This window comes from Mixophyes fleayi, chromosome 1, assembly GCF_038048845.1.
Source record: "Mixophyes fleayi isolate aMixFle1 chromosome 1, aMixFle1.hap1, whole genome shotgun sequence".
NCBI classification, from domain to species: Eukaryota; Metazoa; Chordata; class Amphibia; order Anura; family Limnodynastidae; genus Mixophyes; species Mixophyes fleayi.
Genome location: NC_134402.1, coordinates 27,040,214 through 27,061,130, shown reverse-complemented (window position 1 = coordinate 27,061,130; position 20,917 = coordinate 27,040,214). Strand labels below are relative to the sequence as shown.

Here is a 20,917-nt window from a genome sequence, read left to right as displayed (position 1 = left end):
ATTGTAGAAATGTAGAATAAATTGTAGAAGACGTAATGAAAAATTCACTTTGCCTTTCATATAGGAAGATCTTCAGCACTCTGAATCACATCTACGTGACGATAAAAATTAGTACCCGCCAGGGCCGGATTAACCCGAGGTCTAACTGGGCTACAGCCCAGGGGCCTCGGGCATCCGTAGGGCCCTTTCTTGAAAGTATTTGTTTTTTTTTATGTTGAGCTGTAGCGAGCCGCCGGCCACGCTACAGCCTGTACCGCGGTCGGCAACTCCGAGTCCTGAATGATGGTGACGTCACGTCACTCACCTCCATTGACAGGCTGCAGGCAATGGTCCGTCCGCGGCGTGCACCTATCTCCTTACTAAGGAGATCTCGTGAGAGTGAGATCACTCTCACGAGATCTCCTCAGGAAGGAGATAGGTGCACGCCGCGGAACGGACACTACAGGCAGCAGGGACAGGGTGTGAGCTGACAGAAGAGAAGACCAGCGTTGAAGACCGAGGTAAGCTCGCTCTTGGGGGCTGGCTGGCTCAGACAACTGTACATTGTATTTTTGGGTAACAAGATGAGGTACAGGGCTCAAAAGTATGTGCCTAAAGCTGAAATTTATTCTATTATGTGTACATTAATGCAAATAAACATGTTCTGGCCAGAACAAAGACATATAAACAATAAAATGTGCACAATGCAGAGCACGGTATGAGATAATTGCACTGGGCAATACAGTAAACAGTATACTGAATAAGCAAAGAAATGTCCAAATGTAAAAAGGGCAAACTGATCAGGAGTATGAAAAACGACTAAACAGTCTATGAAAAAATGATATAAAATAGATTAAAAAAAAAAAAAATGGAAAAGAAAAAATGAAAAAAAAAAAAAAAAAAAAAAGAGTCCAAACACACATGAGTTGGGGCCAAAACCCATAAAATTAAAAGTAAGTAGCTGTTCAATGCACGATACTACCGAAAGTTTGCCCTTTTTACATTTGGACATTTCTTTGCTTATTCAGTATATCCAGCTTTAGGCACATACTTTTGCGCCCTGAACCTCATCTTGTTGTTACCCATCTTTATTTGGGAGGGTGGGGATTTCCCTACGTATACCACGGGTTCTATTTTGTGGCTGCATCCTCACATATAAGGAAGTGCGGCCCCTTCCCACTACCATTTTCTTATTGTATTTTTGGTGCAGAGAATTACAAGGAAGGGGGGGCTGGCTGGCACGCATATTGTGCTTTTGGGGTAGATTATTGTAGGGCGGGGTTTGGGGGCTGGCTGGCAAAGTGTGTACTTTTGAGGGAGATATTTGCGGGGGGGGGGGTTTGGGGGCTGGCTGGCACAGTGTGCACTTTTGGGGGAGATATTTGCAGGGCGGGGTTTGGGGGCTGGCTGGCAAAGTGTGCATTTTGAGAATACTGATTTAGTATATTAAAAGGAACACAGCTCAAACTACTTATGCCCAATCCGATATTACTAGGGAGCCCCCAATAATATCGGATTAGGCATAAGTCGCTTGAAAAATGGGGGCCTCACAGTACCCCTAGCCCAGGGGCCTACAGTGTCTTAATCCGGCCCTGGTACCCGCACAGTCGGACACACCAACCTCAAATAAGCTGTATACAAGTATAACCTACCAAAACCTGCCCATCATCTTTAATTAAACTATAACAATCTGAGTTGCACTTACCATAGACTAGTAGCTGATTCTACCAATGCTGTGGCATGTTATGACATCTGCGCCAATCATACAGATATTATTTATAAAATCAATGGATAATTGATGTGTATAATAATGGTATCCTGTCTATTGATATATTTTAATATCCCTTTTTATTTAATTTCATTTCAGAAGGTGATTACTGATTAACCCAAAGATGCAGGTGTGTTGGTTAAACCAACAGATCTGTGTCCTCAGAAGACCCAGCCACTTTCTGCAACTCTCACTTCCCCCACAGAGGAGCAGACAGTCTGTGGGCCACGGGACAACAATGTACAGTTGTATGTATGTGTGTTATCACACATGGAGTATTATCCATGATTGCTCCTAACCTCTGGAACTCTATCCCTTCCTTCAAATGCATAAGTCTGACTGCTAAAATATCACTTCTGTCAAATATAGAAATGTATTATTAGTCCAGCGCTATTGTATTATTAACACATTTTATTTCATTGTAACAAATTTAATTGCATGAGGCAATTACCTGGATCTGCAACCAGTGTTTCCATTGGTCAAGAGCAGGAAATTTAGAATTTGAAAGTGAAACACTCTCTGTAACCCATGCGGCTACAGTCGAAAGGTAGAAAATGTAGCTGGTCTCACAGGGATCCATTGGTTACATGTAATGTATAGCAATTTATATATTTAAGGTGTTGTGCCCCTTTAAACATGCGTTGAAAATGTATGGGACGCAAAAAGGTTGTTTACATAAAAGTCAAAACTACACAGCACAGCATAGCTATACATGACCTGTTACCTGTTACACATACTGGTCATGCATATGTTCACACTGAACATGTTAATGATCCATTTGCACATCTGGGGGTAAATGAATGAAGCTGCGAGTTTCTGGGTTTGAAAAGTGGAGATGTATCTTATAGCAACCAATCAGGTTCTAGTTATCATTTATTTAGTGCATTTTACAAAATGACAGCTAGAATCTGATTGGTTGCTATAGGCAACATCTTCAATTTTCAAACCCTACGGAAACTCGCAGCCTGATACAGGTACCCCTAGATGTGTGCTGTGACTGCTATTTTTAAAGTGGGTACTACCGAGACTGAAAGCACAACCACTAAGCTCATGCACGCACTGAGCCTGACAGGTCACATGACAGTATACCATTGCTGCCAGAGTCAATGTACCTGGACAGCGCCAACTGGTAATGCGGCTCTACTCTAGTAACCAATGCTGCCCAATAGTAGGCTATAGGCAGGAGCAGGAACCTTTAACTTACTGGATATTGCCATCCTGGCATAGTACAAGGAATATTGGTAACAAATCTATTGCCTCTCCACCATGTCGTGAAGAGGGCCAAGTCAGGGACATTACCATTGAGATATCAACCCGAGCAAGAATAAAATAAGTACCTACTATATCTCTCCATCTCACCCATTCACCACACTCAGCATTATCAGTCCATCCTAAGAGATATGTGTGGATATTTATCTCGGTAATGATGCTTCCCCAAAGGGAGAATTGGCCCTTTCCAGGAACATTATATTCATCAGGATGCACCCACCAAATAATAAATAAAAGCGTTGTGCTTAGGAATCATAAGTTAGGAAGATCCAGTCCACATTTCTGACGGAATGGTTTAAACTCCGTAAGAAAAGATGTCGTTACGGAATCAGTTTGATTAAATGTTCTAATATATAGGCGGATGGGCCATTATTAAAACAAATGGAAAAGAAATTATCTTAAAACTATTGATTTTACTGATTAAATTCAGCAGATGAGTTGAAAAGGTGCAATCTCAATGGGCCAGGCATTAATCTTCATTTTTCTCCCAATAAACAGCTTGCCTGACCCCCTCTCATGCTGGTCCTACCAGTAAGGAGTTAGCCGCCTTTACATCATCATCATCACCATTTATTTATATAGTGCCACTGATTCCGCAGTACTGTACAGAGAATTCATTCACATCAGTCCCTGCCCCATTGGAGCTTACAGTCTAAATTCCCTAACACACACACACACACACACACACACACACACACACACACACACACACAGACTAGGGTCAATTTGGTAGAAGCCAATCAACCTACCAGTATGTTTTTGGAGTGTGGGCAGAAACCAGAGGACCCTGAGGAAACCCACACAAACACGGGGAAAACATGCAAACTCCACAGAAAGGGGCCTGGTCAGGTCAAACTCATGAGTTCAGCACTGTGAGACAGCAATGCTAAACACTGTGCTATCATGCTGTCCATTATCATGGCAAACCATTATACAAGTCTTGCAGTAGTGAGGCATGAACGTAATCCACCATTCATCCTATGCAAAGTGTACTTGTCCAGCATTCCGAATCACACTTTCATGTGCAGTCCACAAATACATTTACAAGAACCATACGTTTGCTGCACTTTCAGTTTGTAAATAATCCCTAAGTGACAGGATTGCTGGAGAAGAAACACACTGAGACTGTACAGACAGCAGCTCAAACCTCCTGCCAGCAGAAATGAGTATTAGGGCTTTGTGGATGCGTATAGAAATTTTCATCTTGGTGGACTGATGTGGTAGGAGTAGGCATTAGCATGTCAGATCCTACTTTTGGGGGGCCTCATTTCATCAAGAGTCGTAGATGAAGGTGGTATCTCATTTTTAAAAGGACTTTTCTAAAGTGTAACTGTCCTTTAAATCTGCCATCTGAAATATTAGTGCACCTCCTAGTTCCATAGCCATACTCTGGTATAGCAGTCTTGCGGGCTCAACCTGTATTATTAAATGTAGCAAATGGCATCTTTCAAACTAACCATAAATGTCCCTTTAAAATGTATGTGTGGTATGTCAATCAGTTCTTGAATCTGAGTAGAGTAGAGGTACAATCCCTCCTAATAAAGGGACGGGAGTGTAACACTAGTAACTAGTTAGAAGATTTATTAGGACACTACTGATTACATATTGGAAGAAGGCTGCATATGAATCAGCACTTCTCAGGGGCATGACTCAGAACATATTGGCCCAACAAATTGGTGGTGGCAGCAACAACCAGAGTTTCTACTAGAAAACCTAAATGTTTAACCCTATCATACCTACAGGGATCCCCTCAAATTAGTGCACAGATAACACAGTGCTGCCAGTCCTAAATATCCATTACTATACTCACAAAATCATTCAGTCAAATTAGATAAATTGAACAAAGAGTTCTCTGGTTTCCGGCCTATGTCGCAGTAATAGCAGCTTGGGGATCAGAGGAAGGATATCACAGAACCAAGGACAACGTACTGGTTCTGGACTGTTCATAATTCAAACTCCACACATATCACTATCTGTCATTTCTATACAGATTAACACATGTAAATGCCAGATGTGACCCTGTTACACAGAATGGCTGTTGTATGACTGTTGTATGTGAAAGAATACACAGCCAGCCTTACGTCGGATCACATTGCAAAAATGCTTCTACAAAGATTCTATAAACATCTATGTACAATAAATATAAAAGAAAAGACCAAATCAAGTCTGGGAAATAAAGGTCAGTGGCTTATTAATTGTATATCTGTACACCAATACAGTATCAGCTATATATAATAAAATAGGCTAAACCAATATATATATATATATATATATATATATATATATATATATATATATATATATTTTAGTGGTTTGTGTTTGAAACACACACTTTTGAAACAACAGGATGCAATGGATACACCTTACATGAACAAAGAAAGGCTGGGCCTCTGCAAACAACCCATTTCTTTCCTTCACAATAATATAATTCTGTTAAATTCACATATAACATATACCCATGTCTACAGATGTCTATAGCTAATCTGATATACAGCATATAAAAATAAATAAATGCAAAAAGCAAGATCACCTCTACTACCGGTATTTTGAAATGGGCCCTGCATTGACATGGGCCCTGCATTCATTCTGTGTTCCTATACAATTATTAGACTTGATATTCGATGTATATAAATAAATATACATAATTCTGACTATACTGCTCCAAAGATATTTCATCACAGCTGTGCGTGCAATGAATAATTTATTGCTGACCCCTCATTCCCACCCTAACAACAGACAATTCTCAATCATCACTGACAAATCTTAACATGCAGAGGTTATATAAAGCATATAGCAGCACATCGTTGGCAGGCAAATATATTGCAGATACTGTATAATTATAATGCAACAAATTAATAGACAAGACATTTTGCTACAGAGCCCTCTGGTGGTATCATAATATAATACATTCCTTACTTGTACAAAAACAAAGGTGTTCTTCCATAATCGTTACGTTTATTTAGCAAAGATCTGAGAGAGATAAAGTGAGTGGAATGTAAATAAACCATTTATAGGTCTCCTATATAGTGACACTGGTGACATACAGCCGTGCGCGTCTTTTATTAAACCGAGTGCCAGCACATGGATAGGCAACAGCTAAATTTAGCCTTTGACAGATCACCTTGCACTGACACAGGGTATAGTGCCCCTTCTCAGGCAGACAGGGGTGCAGACAAAGGGTCTTACATTGAGAGGATACTTACACTACAAGCCGGGATATGATCCATGACACCATGGTGGGCGGTGGTGCAGCTGATCAGCTGTGGGGTATTTACTGTCTGTTTTATCTAGCAGAAGAAGCAGAGGATCCCTCAGCCATTAGTAGCTGTGCTGAGCGCAGGCGTCAGGTTGGGTAACGGAGAGGAGTGTGAGCTGTGGGCACAGACAGGATCCAGCTGTTGGCACGGAGTAGGGATGTGCCGCTGGGCAGCAGGTCCTCTCCAGTCTAGATAGCCCACAGACCAAGCCTTAGTGGCAGTGGCTTAGTGAATAGCAACCCTGTAAAGCAGCTGCCCTGCTCCTTCACCGATCATGTTCTGGAAGGAGGAGTGAAGAATAGGGGTGGGGAAATGTACAGCATGCTTTGTACCCCCCTCCAACCTGCTAAGGACTGATGTTCTGGATTTATATTGCTACTGTACAGAGGGAGGTGGCTGCCAGCCTTTTGTCTGGGAGGTAGATGATGTTACTGGTTCATGGGACCTGCTGCATAACTAATAGGTGCTGTCAGTCATTATGTTAAAATCAGACTGGTGACTTTCAAAGAGGTTCTGCAGCAGCCTAAGCGCTCATACCCATTGACGTTAAATACATGCCTTTTACTGGTGGTTTTAACACTAGAGGGGGAATTCAATCCCCCCTGAAGTACCGTCGCGTTAAACGTATTACCGTTATTACGGTAATATTAACCCGGCTTTTTGGTATTTACGCGCACCATTACCGTAATAACGGTAATAGTGCGCAGGCCGCGCTACTTTTTCAAGTAATGTGGCCAACTGAATTCTCCCCTAGGAGGTATATTTACTAAACTGCGAGTTTGAAAAAGTGGAGATGTTGCTTATAACAACCAATCAGATTCTAGCTGTCATTTTGTAGAATGTACTAAATAAATAATAGCTAGAATCGGATTGGTTGCTATAGGCAACCTGCAGTTTAGTAAATATACCCCCAAGACAGCATATGTTAATGGGTTTACAAAGAGAACCTACTGTTGTTAATGATCCCAATCCCACTCGCATTAGAATTTGGGTGCTTTGAGTTTTTCAGAATGTAACTTGATCCATCTACTTGTTCCATTTACTTGCAGCAAATAAACACATTGATGAAGCCTACTGTCAGAGATAGCCGTCTCTGACATCTCCCCGATTTAATATCTTGTCATATATTCAGTCACACAATATATACCTCTATTTTGTCAGGAAACTGCTCCTGACCACCTTTAGCTGTCACAAACCGCACTCTGCACACTCGTGACTTGGGAAGTTTACAGTAAGGGAACACAGGATTCCAGTCTCAATTATCCCTTAGGCTAGAGATTTAACTGGTCCCTTTCCCAACACAGACACACACTTCCACACCTCTCCGCAACTGCCACCAGCTACGTATAAGGCCCGTAGCAAACCTATGACTTAGTTACCGAATTGCGCACACTCTGCGCTCGGATAGCTGAAAGAGTTAACACTTCCCACACTGGTATTTAAAGGGTTAACACAGCCAAGCACTCAACCTCTTCTAAACAGGCAGTGAATTTGTTTAGAGCAATAAGGAAAGAGCTTACTAAATTTTTAGATGTAATATAAGTACCTGTGACACCGTTTACAACCACAATTTACATCTCCTTGTTTTAATTCCCAATGCTAAAATGCCACCTGTCTTTCCTGGGGAGACACAGACCCAATTTTATTATTAATTGATCCAATACAAATTTACAAGTCTCCAGATACCAAACATCAAAAGATCCAGTGTATTAGGTGAGCTGATACTCATTTCCTCACATTCCTAACGTTACAAACAGCTTTATTCCACGTATGGGCTGCTCTTCATCACGCTATTTATGAGTTTATGGTTGATCATTCATTTTATTGATTTTAAGTGGCATTTTGGAAACTGAATTACTAATTTGCCTATATAAAATACAGCAAGCCATCATGTGGTCTCCTTGTGTATAATCACATGTATAATCACATGCTGGGAACGGCTTCTTAGTGTTTGTTCAGGTGCCAAAACCGACTCCTATACCTGACCATATTTTACCCAGGGGGCCTTTGAAGCTGCTCAGTTTCCCCTGCAGGTGAGAATGGAATCTTGTAGTTCTTGAGTTTGCAGAGCCACCGAATAAACATTAACGCTTTGAGAGCTGGGCTCTGCTTTAAAGTAATTTTCCTTACACCCTAACTTATAGGGAAATACCAATTATAAATGGATTCATTTGCTATACAATATTTACAATGAAGTTATGATTATGCTTTTTCTTAATCCTTATAACTGTAATTCCTTTCTGTTCACTACACCTACAATGACTTCTAATGATCTCGAAACACTAGAAGATGTTATATAAACAAATGCATGTCAAACACGGCTGCGTTTTTACTTTTACTCTTAATGCCGAAAAAAGGTCACTGTGAGACCAGTGGTTCCTGATTATGGAGCAGTCACAATTCTCCTTTCAAGTCACGCCCAGGTGATCGATAAATAAGCACTAGACTAATTGGTTAAATGCTGAGATTGAATGTTTATATACAGTATGTATACGTGGATATTTTTAGTACTCACAGGATTTAAATAGGTGAAATTAGAAATTCTTTAATTAACTGGAACAATGCTTCCATGGGGTACACCAAAATACTGGTTCACTTTATTAAAAAATATCTAAATTCACCTGTTCAAGTCCTGTGAGTGCTTCCAGCCTGACTATAGTCTGTCCATTACTTCGCTATCTCCCGAATGTGAGTGCACTATAAGTCTCTCCTCATTATATATATTATTAGAATCCTCAGAGGAGTTCCATGACCATATAAATGACATTTGCTTTCACAAAGTAATCCTCATCCAGCTGTTTTACCTCCACTGACAGTTATACTGCATATTCCGTTGTGAAACAATTTCACTGTAGTCACGTAACACAAGAGATATCACCTGCAAGGTAGGTTCTGCTCTGCCCCTGGTCATGACTCCACTATTCAGTATATATATATATATATATATATATATATATATATATATATGTATACATATATATATATATATATATATATATATATATATATATTGTCGAAGTCGTATAATTGGATGAACGAAAGTATATTGGTTAATATTGTTTTGCCGTGCGATTGCGATCCGTACGCCACGTAACGCGTGGCATGGTGCGATCGCACGGTAAAATGCGAACGCACGCACACGCACTATAATATTTCGTTCCACATATATATTTATAGATTACATTCCAAAGTGATTTATGAGCAGACAGTATTTGGTTTATTATTAGTTTATATATTATGATTATGATTTAGTGTTATTTAAGGTTCAGGTTATAGAAAATGTGACATGTCTGATATCATACTAATCCCCTATTCATCAGCAGCTGTCCGGTTCCATCGCCGAAGAGATCGCATATTGCATACTCTAGTTATTGATGTTAGGGAATAAATAGCCAGATTTATATCAGAATGTGAAATGCTAATGAACTCATTATAACTGGAGCACATCCCCTGGAGAGACGACCCCCACCTTTGGATTCCTTAGTCTGAACTAGCCTATGACCTGATTACCCTGGACCCGCCCGAGGTCTGGACCTATGGAAGCAAGCCACATCATTTGCATTGTTCTCTGTAACACTGAATGGGTATATATAATCATAGCTGCACCCCCACCAGTCTCAGTCATGTTCTGACCACAGTATTCTAAGCAGATATACTGTTCACTGGGACCCGTGGAAGCGCAGAGAAGCTCATGCAAAGCGCAGCGGTATGTATGTATGTATGTATCTTTTGGTATTGGCTGTACTGTACTGTATTATATTATCATGTATTGAATTGTTAACTTTTTACATCTGCTAAAATAAATCACTTTGTGCATTAGAAACACAATACAATCTGATAAAAAAGGGGTTCAGCGCATGGCTAACAATATGACCAATTGTAGATGTAGGACACAATCAGAGGTAATGTTATAGCTCTTTTGCAGAAAATGTATTAATAAAAGGTTCTTACCCTGCTCTTTCCCTCTTAGTATAAGTGAAATAGAATCCACAATCCAGTAGCCTTCATATATTCACTCCGGAATTGATGTCCTGATGATCGTTGTCCAAACGGTGCTGTTACAATCCAGTTACAGTGTCCTCACACGCAGTGGAACGCAGGTGGACCGCATACGTCCTTCCGGCGCTTCCTTTCCTTACGGGAGCCCACTGTGTACAAAAAATCCAAAGATGTATTTTGATGTGTATGCTTTCATCCGACGCGTTTCGTCCTTACCGGACTTTCTCAAGGATGATGTTTCTTTTAGCTGGTGTTCTTTTTATAGGGATGTTCAATCAACTTTATTGTTCATGACAAAATGTACATATTATATAAAATTTAATATTTAAAATTCTTCGTGATGATTAGTGAATAATCCATTGTTACGCACATTAATCACTTATGTTAAAAAAACCATGTAAAAAATTATAATAAAAATACAAAACAAAATAAGAATAAAAGTCACAACTGAAACATAGGTTTCATTCAAGTTAAAAATGGCCATAAATCAAATTCTTGGTTTAACCCTAAGGGGGTTAAAGTTTTCAGTTTATAAATAAACTCTGTCTCTATTTTTGATAGAGCTGCAATATAATTTCCTCCTCTCCAAGTTTTCGGTATGTATTTTAGGCCTATAAATTTTAATCCTCCAGGATCTTTATTATGATGTAATAAAAAGTGCTGAGGTATAGTGTGAGTATTGATACCTTTCTTGATGTTTCTTATGTGCTCACCAATGCGTATTTTTAGCTTCCTTTTCGTCCTGCCTACATATTGGAGGCCACATGGGCACTCCAATAAATAGATGGTGCCTTCCGTATCACAAGTAATTCTATCTTTGATGGAATATGTTTGATTAGAGGTTCTGGATACATAGGTTAGTGTTGGACTTGTGGTATTGATGTTTGAATTCCTACAGCATAAACAATTATTGCAATAGAAAAAACCTACTTTAGTGTTTTTAGCTTTTTCTTTTTGTACAGGTAAGTGGCTTCTTATAAGCATGTTCTTCAAATTATCAGCCTTCTTATATATGATGGTGGGTTTCATAGGAATAATTTGTCTTAGATGTTCATCAAGTAAGAGAATTGGCCAATGTTTCTCTATGATGTTTTTTATAATGTAGAAATGGCTACTGAATCTAGTAATAAAGGCGATGTCAAATTTGTTTCCATCTTCTGTATTTTCTTTAGTCTTATATGTTATAAGTGCATCTCTATTTATTTCTTTCATACTTTGAAAGGCTTCTTGTACAGTGTTCTCGTTATAATTTCTGTCTATGAATTTTTCCATCATATTCTCTCCTTGTTCAGTGTATTCATTTAGATTGGAGCAATTCCTTCGAATCCTTCTGAACTGTCCTTTAGGTATGTTTTTTATCCATAACGGATGGTGATTGCTATTGGCAGGTAGATAATTGTTACAATCCACTTTTTTAATGTAAGTTCTTGACAAGATCTTTCCATCTCTTACATAAATTTCTAGATCTAGAAATTGAATTAAATCAATGCTTGTATTTGCCGTAAATTCTAAGTTTACATCATTTTGATTTATTCCTTGTAGGAAAAGATTCAGTACATTGTTCTCTGTAACACTGAATGGGTATATATAATCATAGCTGCACCCCCACCAGTCTCAGTCATGTTCTGACCACAGTATTCTAAGCAGATATACTGTTCACTGGGACCCGTGGAAGCGCAGAGAAGCTCATGCAAAGCGCAGCGGTATGTATGTATGTATGTATCTTTTGGTATTGGCTGTACTGTACTGTATTATATTACAATCATGTATTGAATTGTTAACTTTTTACATCTGCTAAAATAAATCACTTTGTGCATTAGAAACACAATACAATCGCTTGGGCAATGCTTATTTGAAAACTATAGAATTACTTTAATAATATATATATAGTGCTGTTTTTGTAAGAAAAAGATGCCGGAACTCACCTCTTTCTGCCCCCTTATTTTTGTGTAGCCCTCACTTTCTGTCCCCCTCGTTTTTCTGTAGCCCTCTCTTTCTGAGCCCCCTCCCGCTCTCTGTAGTCTGTACTTACCTTCTATGTTTCTTTTCTCGCTTCCCTGCACTGTAGCAGCACCGCAGAGAAAGAAAAAAAAATGTTATAAAGTTAATTAAACTTTGAAAATCCATGGAAAAAAGTGACGGAACGCCATTCTGAGCATTCTATGACAAAAAAGCCATATATATATATATATATATATATATATATATATATATATATATAGTTAGTATATATTTTTATTACTCAGTATGAACAACTGCATGATAACCCTTCTGTTGCTCTTCATGTTGCATGTAATTATCAAACTTCTTATTTTGAATGTATGAAAACTGCATAGTACTACTTCTCTGTATCTGTATGTTCAATATATTTTATGTATTTCTAGTTTATATGTGTTGTATGCAGTATTAATGAAAGGGACCATTTCACTTTCAATATTAATATGATATTTTCTAGTGGTTACATTGAGTTCTGATTGTTGTGAGGAACCTATTATTCTCTAGAGCTAATTTTCCTCATGGGTTTCAGAGACTGACCTGATAGGCCAGGGAGGATCCATCCACAGCAACCCAGATCCATAGTAAGAGGTCCGAAGTTACCAGCCCAAGTGTACCAGCACAGGAGTACACTAGCAGTGACAGTTACCCAGAAGGAACGTGGTTCTGAGCGCCATAAAGAAGCTCAGTGGTGGCAGCATTGTAAGCCCCTCCTACTGCGGCAAGAGGGCGCATTTGGGATAACGAAAGGGAACAGTGGCAAAATAAGCCCAGCCGGTTCCCAGCAACAACAGACAGGGTGGCATAGGCGGTCCATCCTGTCACACCTTGTAAACTGAAATGAATCATTCTGATGTTCCATCCGACCTGACCACTGATACCTTTAATCAGTAGAACTGTCCTTGTCAGAACACTCGAGCGAAATAAATATCACTCTTTGCTTCAAGACCCTGCTTGACAACATCTTCAAAATAGCTGTAAACCTGTGAAATACAGACTAGACCCTAAATCTAATCCATCCTCCAGCTGTTTCTGAGGTTTGGACCCAGCTCTTCAGTACCACCGCTCTGCCGCTACCCAGCAGCTCTGGCCAGTGTGATAGGCCAGGGGGGATCCATCCACAGCACCCTGATCCATAGTAAGCGGTCAGGGGTACCAGCCCTAGTGTACCAGCACGGGAGTAAACTAGCAGCGACAGTTACCCAGAAGGAATGTGGTTCTGGATGCCATAAAGGAGTCCAGTGGTGGCAGCAGGCTCCTCCTACTGCAGGAGAAGGGGCATATTCGGAATAAGGAAAGGGGATGGTGCAAAGTAAGCCCAGCCGATTCCCAGCAACAACAGCCAGGGTGGCATAGGTGGTCCATCCTGTCGCAGTAACGAATGAATGATGTTGAAAGAGAATCGAATGGATGAAAGCCATGAGTGGGCAGTGAATTTGGAAGGCTATGCATGTTTAGAAAGAATAGGAAAGATTAGAAAAGCAAAAGAATTTGTGTATATTGAAAAACCTATTTAAAACCTGCGCAGTGGGAGGATATCTGTGAAGATTATAACACTGGAGTTCTTATGGGTAGATATACAGAGACTATATAAGGTATTCACTTCTCTTGGACTTTTCCACATTTTCAGGGAAGATTATGCAACAGGCGGATTACGTTGCAGCCTAGGAAGCAAGGATTTGGGGTGTATGGGGGGGGCGCAATTTTTTGGGTGGTGCAAAATTGTGACACAGAGAGCTATAAACTGAAATTAATTTTAAAATAAAAGATATTTTCCAAAGTAAAAAGAAAACATGAAAGAAAAATGTAGTATAGTTTTAATCTTGAGTATTCCCACGGTAAAGGCTTAAGACAATGAGTCACCCTCGGGTGGGTACTTGAGGATTAGCAAGTAGGAGAGATAAGGATGGCGTCAGGTACAGGCATGACAGCCCCCTCTGCCTTCCCATCTTCACCCTCAGTAGCACTCGTTCATGCCTCCGTACCGCTGTACAGGTCTGATTTTATTTTAAACTAAATAAGTGACAAAGATTGCCCTGATCCTTTTAAAAAGCCAAGGAGAGCTGAGTTTCGAAAACAAGGGAACATAAACATGGTGGGCAGAGGTGAAGGCAGTTGGATTTTAAATTAAGGAAAAGTTTGCTTTTACCTACTGCGTATTAGCGTGGCGTGGAACGTGAGGAGGCGCTGTGAGCGTACTAGCCTAGGACGTCCTGAACTGTTAATCAGACCCTGCACATTTTGCCGTATTGCAACATGGAACCATAATGTATTTATTTGAAATTGAAACAAAACAAAAGTGATTCTATTAGTATCTACATGAAGCACAGCTACTGGAAACCCCACTGAAATGAATAGGCTAATCTCAGTACAGATTGCGTTCTCGATGCATAAGAAAATGCATGAGAACGCTTCAAGTGCATATTGACCGCATATGATACACTTTCCGGATACATGTACAAGCAAATAGCTTTTGTATGTGTTTTCACATGCAGTTTGTTCTTACATTTTTTGATGCAGTGGGTACGAGTATTTAATCACATGCTTCACAAAACTACTAACATTTAAAATTTCCAATTTTTAATAGAACCAATTATACCTAACAATTTACGTATTTTGCCTTTGGGATTATGACAGTAAATATATATAATTAACAGAAATATATAATATATCATTTTTATTTACAGTATATCCCCAAAGTGTGAGTGTTATTAATTTTTTATGTTAGCGATATTTTCATAAATTGTATAAAACTTTGGTTGCTTGATTACTAGTAAATACTATAAGGTATAAAATAAGCTTACCTTAGACAGGAGGATGTCATATTCTGTTCTAAGCCAAACACAACATTTTATACCCAGGCTTAGTGACATCACAAAGGCTATGTATGATGTAAGTCAGTCACATGACCAGACTAGTGAAATCTGAACGATGGGCAGCATGGTGGCTTAGTGGTTAGCACTTCTGCTTCACAGCACTGGGGTCATGAGTTCGATTCCTAACCACAGCCTTATCTGTGTGGAGTTTGTACGTTCTACCCGTGTTTGCGTGGGTTTCCTCCAGTTTCCGTCCACACATATTAGTAGATTAATTGGCTGCTATTAAATTGACCCAAGTCTCTCCCTCTCTCTCTCTGTCTGTCTGAGAGTGTGTGCTAGGAAATTTAGACTGTTAGGTCCAATGGAGCAGGGACTGATACTGTACAGCGCTGCGGAATTAGTGGCGCTATATAAATAGATGATGATGATGAATGGAGTAAGAGTACAGAGCAGGGGAATGCATGTAAGAGGAAGAGACAGGAGGGGAGGCTGGTGCACAGGAAATAATATAGGAATGGAAAGAAGGGATAACATTACTGATAGACAGATTACTTTTGATTGACGGGAACCAGAAGGACTGCAAAGACCTGGGGAGCAGATTTTGGAAAACCTGGTGATAATTTAGCAATTAATAGCATTATGCAAAGTGCTGTAACCAACAGCAACCAATCATATTGTACAATTTGCCTAGTGAAGTTGACAGAAATAAAAGCAAACATATGATTGACTGCAATGAGTTACAGCACATATGCGATCAAAGCTAGAGAAATAAACAGGGAGTGAAAACTGGAGATGCATTGGAGTATGACCAAGAAAAGGAAACAGGATGCTTACCTCTCATAACAGAGTTGCTGAACATATCAAATATAATACAATAAAGATGTCCATTATGAATAAAGCCCTCAATAGTTCAGTGTATACAGTTCCACATTGTCCAATAATAGAACTCACCCTCCATTGACCAGTAAATGGTATTTGCCCACTGTACTGTGAACATACAGCCACCACATTGTAGAATATATTAAACAGTCCGTTTGCCAGCCCCTCTTGCTGTTGCCTTTACCATTCATTCTGGCATATTATGATTAAATCTGAGTGCAGTTGTAGCACCAAGCAACCTGTGGTTCCCTTTTGAGAACTCCAGTAACCAATTGAAGATCACAGAAGGGAAACACGTGTTATTCAACAGTTAATAACAAGCAGGTTCCATTTAACTACTACTGAACTCTACTCCAGTCCATGTAGATCTGATATCAGCAGCAGGGATGGGAGAGTTACAGCCAGGTTGTGTGTGAACCTCACCCCTCTAAACAAAAAAAACATCCTGATGAGGACCGTCCTCCTGCCTATATAAACCAGGGGTGAGGTCTTGGAGATCTAACTGAGAAAAAAAAAACCCCATGTGCCCCAGATAATCACCACTTTTTTTATTAACCTTCCTACCTGTCCATAGCCAAAGTGCAAATAGCCTGCCTCCACATCAAGCAGGAGATCGGCTTGGACCAAATTATCATATCGCCATCCAGCAGCTCACTGCACAGAACCGAATCTCTACAAATGGTAAGGGCAAGTTCAGTAAAATATAACCTAAGGCATTTGCCGGAACATGACGCAGACTAATGCAAAATCACCACAGGAACAAGAGACAAAATATTGTGGCTGCAAAGTGTCTCAGGTACAAAGTCTCTCAGGTACAAACAGAAGCAAAGTCTCTCAGTCATAAGACAGAATCAGGTATCGTGCTCACATTTTAAGCCGGTAATGCCGGAAGTCCAACTCATTAAAATCAGAAGCAGAAAATACAATCTGCATCTAGCCGTGGTCTGTGAGAGGAGACTTCAACAGGGAAAAACATCATCATCATCACCATTTATTTATATAGCGCCACTGATTCCGCAGCGCTGTACAAATAACTCATTCACATCAGTCCCTGCCCCATTGGGGCTTACAGTCTAAATTTCCTAACATACACACACACAGAGAGACTAGGGTCAATTTTTGATAGCAGCCATTTAACCTACTTGTATGTTTTTGGAATGTGGGAGGAAACCGGAGCACCCGGAGGAAACCCACGCAAACACGGGGAGAACATGGCAAAGGCCATGGTCAGGAATTGAACTCATAATCCCAGTGCTGTGAGGCAGAAGTGCTAACCACTTAGTCAACGTGCTGCCCAACAAACCAGGTCAGTACACAGAGAAGAGGAACGGATTTGATGAAGCACCAAAGACACTGACAAAAATACCCAAAGTTCTGGCAAATCCTATTTCCATAGGTTTCTATACAAACTGCAAACAGGAACATAAAAATAACAAGTAGTATGTTTATCAAGGAGGTATAAGATTCCTTCTTTAGGTTAAAACAATCACAGGTAAAGAGTGTATATTGTAAATATGTGTATATGAGTGAATATTTAAATTGTAACACTGATCATGTGGCTATCTAATTAACTAATCATACAATAAAATGAAAAAATCGCCAATGATTTATTAAAAAAAACCCAGTAATGTTATCAATTATTATTATTTATTGATAAAGCTTCACAGATTCCATTGTGCCGTATACAGAAGCAAGTAACAAATAGATGAGATAATACATATAAATAGCACAGATGAGTGTGAATAATGCTATGAAGACTCACACAGAGTGCAGCAAAATATATTACAGGACGTGCAAGGGAGTCAGACAGTGGACAGAGAGGACCCTGCCCACGAGAGCTTACATTCTAGAGGGAGGGGTGGTGAGAGACAGTAGGACTAGCTAGGGGAAAATAGAAATGGCAGACGAAGGAAGAGGAAGTGATGGGTAGAATGGTTAGGAGATGGTAGGAGAGGCGAGCTTGAAAAGGTGAGTTTTGTGTGAGCATTTGAAGGACTGAAGGTTGGGGGAGAGTCGAGTGAGACGGGGTAGGTAGTTCCAAAGAATGGGGGCAGCACGTAAGAAGTCTTGGAGGCGAGCATGGGAGAAGGTAATGAGAGGTGAATTGAGACGGAGGTCAGAGGCAGAGCGTAGTGGCTGGGTAGGTATGTACCTCGAGACAAGGTCTTTGTAAGTGAGGGTAAGGAGCTTAAGAAACACAAAAACTAACTATAACAACAAAAACTAAAATTCTCTGGGTCAGACACTGCTGACTCCGTATGACTTGAGAAGCGGGGGAGGAGAGGCACAAGCGGAGTGGGGGAGGTCGGTAAATGTGGGCTGGATACTTTAAAGGTGTGTTTGAATTATTATGACTGATGTAGACTTGGACATAGATGCAAGAGAGCCTGTTTGTAGCAGTGTCTCTTTGGGTGCTGGTGCAATGAGACACTGATGATGACAACTGGCACCACTCTGTAGATTGGAAGATTGTGGATTGTCCTCTCCAGGTGATAGCACTTAATTAGTGTGTTTTTTTGTATTTGATTTGCTTAATTGATATTTTCATTTGGATTGCAACAGGAAAGGATTTTGAAAGGGTAAAATAACATCTGTTAGTATTTAATATCACTTAATTTAATTGAAATTAATTTCTATTTGTGGTTGTACTTAATTATATTTTACATTGTAAACGTATTTTTCACATTTATAAAATGACACTATCCTGATACTATTCTCTATTCTACTATTCTCTATTGTGTATATGATGCTTAATAAACTATTATATGGTGTAGAAATAGAATAATGAATCTTACATTTACATTTACTACTACACTGTCTATAAGCTACACATTTTGCTGCAGACTACCGTTCTGGAGCTGAAAGCCTCATTTTCTGCCTGAACATATGCACATAAATGTTTTTTTTTCATACATTCGACTGTCCTACTAATGTTCGTTGCGCAAATGCATCCAACTCTGCTCTTTGGACTGATAAATAGTGTGTCATTTTAATCATTTATTTAACTTCACTGTATAAAAGCAATGAATTACAACAGGCTATTGGGAGAGGCTTGCCACATGCAGAAATGTTGTACGCCACATTAAATCATAATTCAGAAAAACGCATGCAGAGCAGGTTGTTACTCCAAGATATTAATTATACATGTAATAAAGAATGGAATACATTCTATTTTGCGACCCATCACATAGATTATAGCTGTTAGAACAAACACTTCAGAAAGACGCAATACCAATGCGTTTATGAATATAAAATTCAAAACCTACTAACAACAGTACTGCCGTAAGCCACAAATAATACCCCATTCATACAGTACTAAAAATCCGGGTTTTCGCCGGGGCAAGCCCAGACGACCCGGGTTTAGGCGCAGAATGAATGGTGTAAGTGAAAAATCCCGGGTCTAAAATCCTGGGATTTAGACCTGGGACTTTTGGTGGGGTAATTCCCGTGTCGGCCCTGGTTAGCCTGCAGTATGAATGCTGCTAACCGGGTTTTTCAACCCGGGTCTCATAGAAAGAAGCTGATTGGGTGTCTGGGATGTTTGAGGATGACATCATCGGCATGCTGCTGAAGAAGAGTCGAGAAGGAGATGGAGAAGGATTGAGAGAAGCATTGAAAATGTCACATTGGATGGAAGAAGAGGTCAGAGAGTTGCTAAATATAAGAGGGAAGGAAGAGATAAAAAGACAAATTACAGAGACTGCAAAGATTGCAACTGTTTAGTCAAACATTGCAAAAATCATGACACAACGTGGTATAAAGTGCAGCCAACAACAGGTTGTGAACAAATTAAAATCCCTGCGTAAATAATATGCAAAAGTCCATGATAACAACCGTCGCAAAAGCTGTACTGCAAGGATGCAATGGACTTTCTACGAACAATGAAACATGGTGTTTGGAAATTCAGCATTTTCAAATCCCATTGCACTATCTTCATCTAGTTCCTATGATGCTCCTACTCCTCCACCAGAAAGCAGTCAGTCTAGCCAGCCCGCAATGGTGACTAGCGACGAGTCAGTAGAGGAACATGCTGATTTGTAGTGGTCCAACAGTGCAGAAGACACAATTAATCTGTCCGCAGATGAATTTCAAGATTTGCAACCTTTGGCATCAGTACAGCCTGCAGCAGATACACAGTCTTGCAAGAGACACAACCGTTGTCAGCGAACCAACCTTTGCAATCACCGCAGAGCACAACGTTACGTTCAAACAGTAAGTTTCTTAATTTGTGAATGAAATGAAATAAATTGCTGCATTCTCTGGCACACATTGTTTGGTCAGTCGCAGTATGGAGATTAAGGATGTGGCGATGAAGATGAAGGATGAGGTGATGGAGAAGAATGATGAGGTGGTGACATGTGGACAAAACCACGTTAAAAAAGGGCGCTTATGTCGGGAAGTAATGCTCTTCCCCTGAGGAGGCCTGGCCTAGCCCCAAATGCATGTATGGAGGAAATGCTGGCCCTGAGATAAGCTCTCCTCCTGTGCATATACAGATGCCAAGTATTCTCCCTCTGTGCCAGGAATTGCTCCTTTCTCCACCGGAAATGACACTGTGCATGGTAGTGTTAGCAGCTGCATCAAGCTCTCATTTGCAAATAAACGCAATAAAACATGAACTCCGGGCTACACAAAAGTGACTCGTCGGCCATGATTAAAGCAATGCTGTGAACAGTCACCACCCACTTTGACCTCATCTTTGTGAGCAAAAAAACTAGTCCCCTTTAAATGATCTCAGTATTTTTCAGCCAATGAAAGCTCCTCTTGTGATGACTCACACTTATTGCCAGGGCAGACCCGTGTGCAGTATGAATGGGGTTGACCCGGGTCCAAGGTGCAGTGTGAACGGGGTCTCTGAGCTGGGACGCTTTGTGCCTAGGCAAAAGCTCAGCTTGAAAAACCCGGGGAATTACAGGAGCGGCAGTATGAAAGTGGTATAAATATACTATGTT

The 20,917-nt window shown here is 40.1% G+C and overlaps 1 protein-coding gene across 3 annotated transcripts in view; it reads right to left on the bottom strand.

Moving 5' to 3' along the window:
* The window catches only part of REEP1 (receptor accessory protein 1), a 90,828-nt gene extending 84,205 nt beyond the window's left edge, over window positions 1–6,623 (bottom strand). Inside the window, exon 1 of one of the 3 annotated variants that reach the window (XM_075194001.1) lies at window positions 6,220–6,623. In XM_075194001.1, the coding sequence (XP_075050102.1) occupies window positions 6,220–6,251 (32 nt within the window). In that variant the 5' untranslated portion in view covers window positions 6,252–6,623. The remainder of the gene's footprint in view (window positions 1–6,219) is intronic. The other 2 variants (XM_075194053.1, XM_075194107.1) reach the window with 2 other exon arrangements.
* Window positions 6,624–20,917: the final 14,294 nt, after the last annotated feature.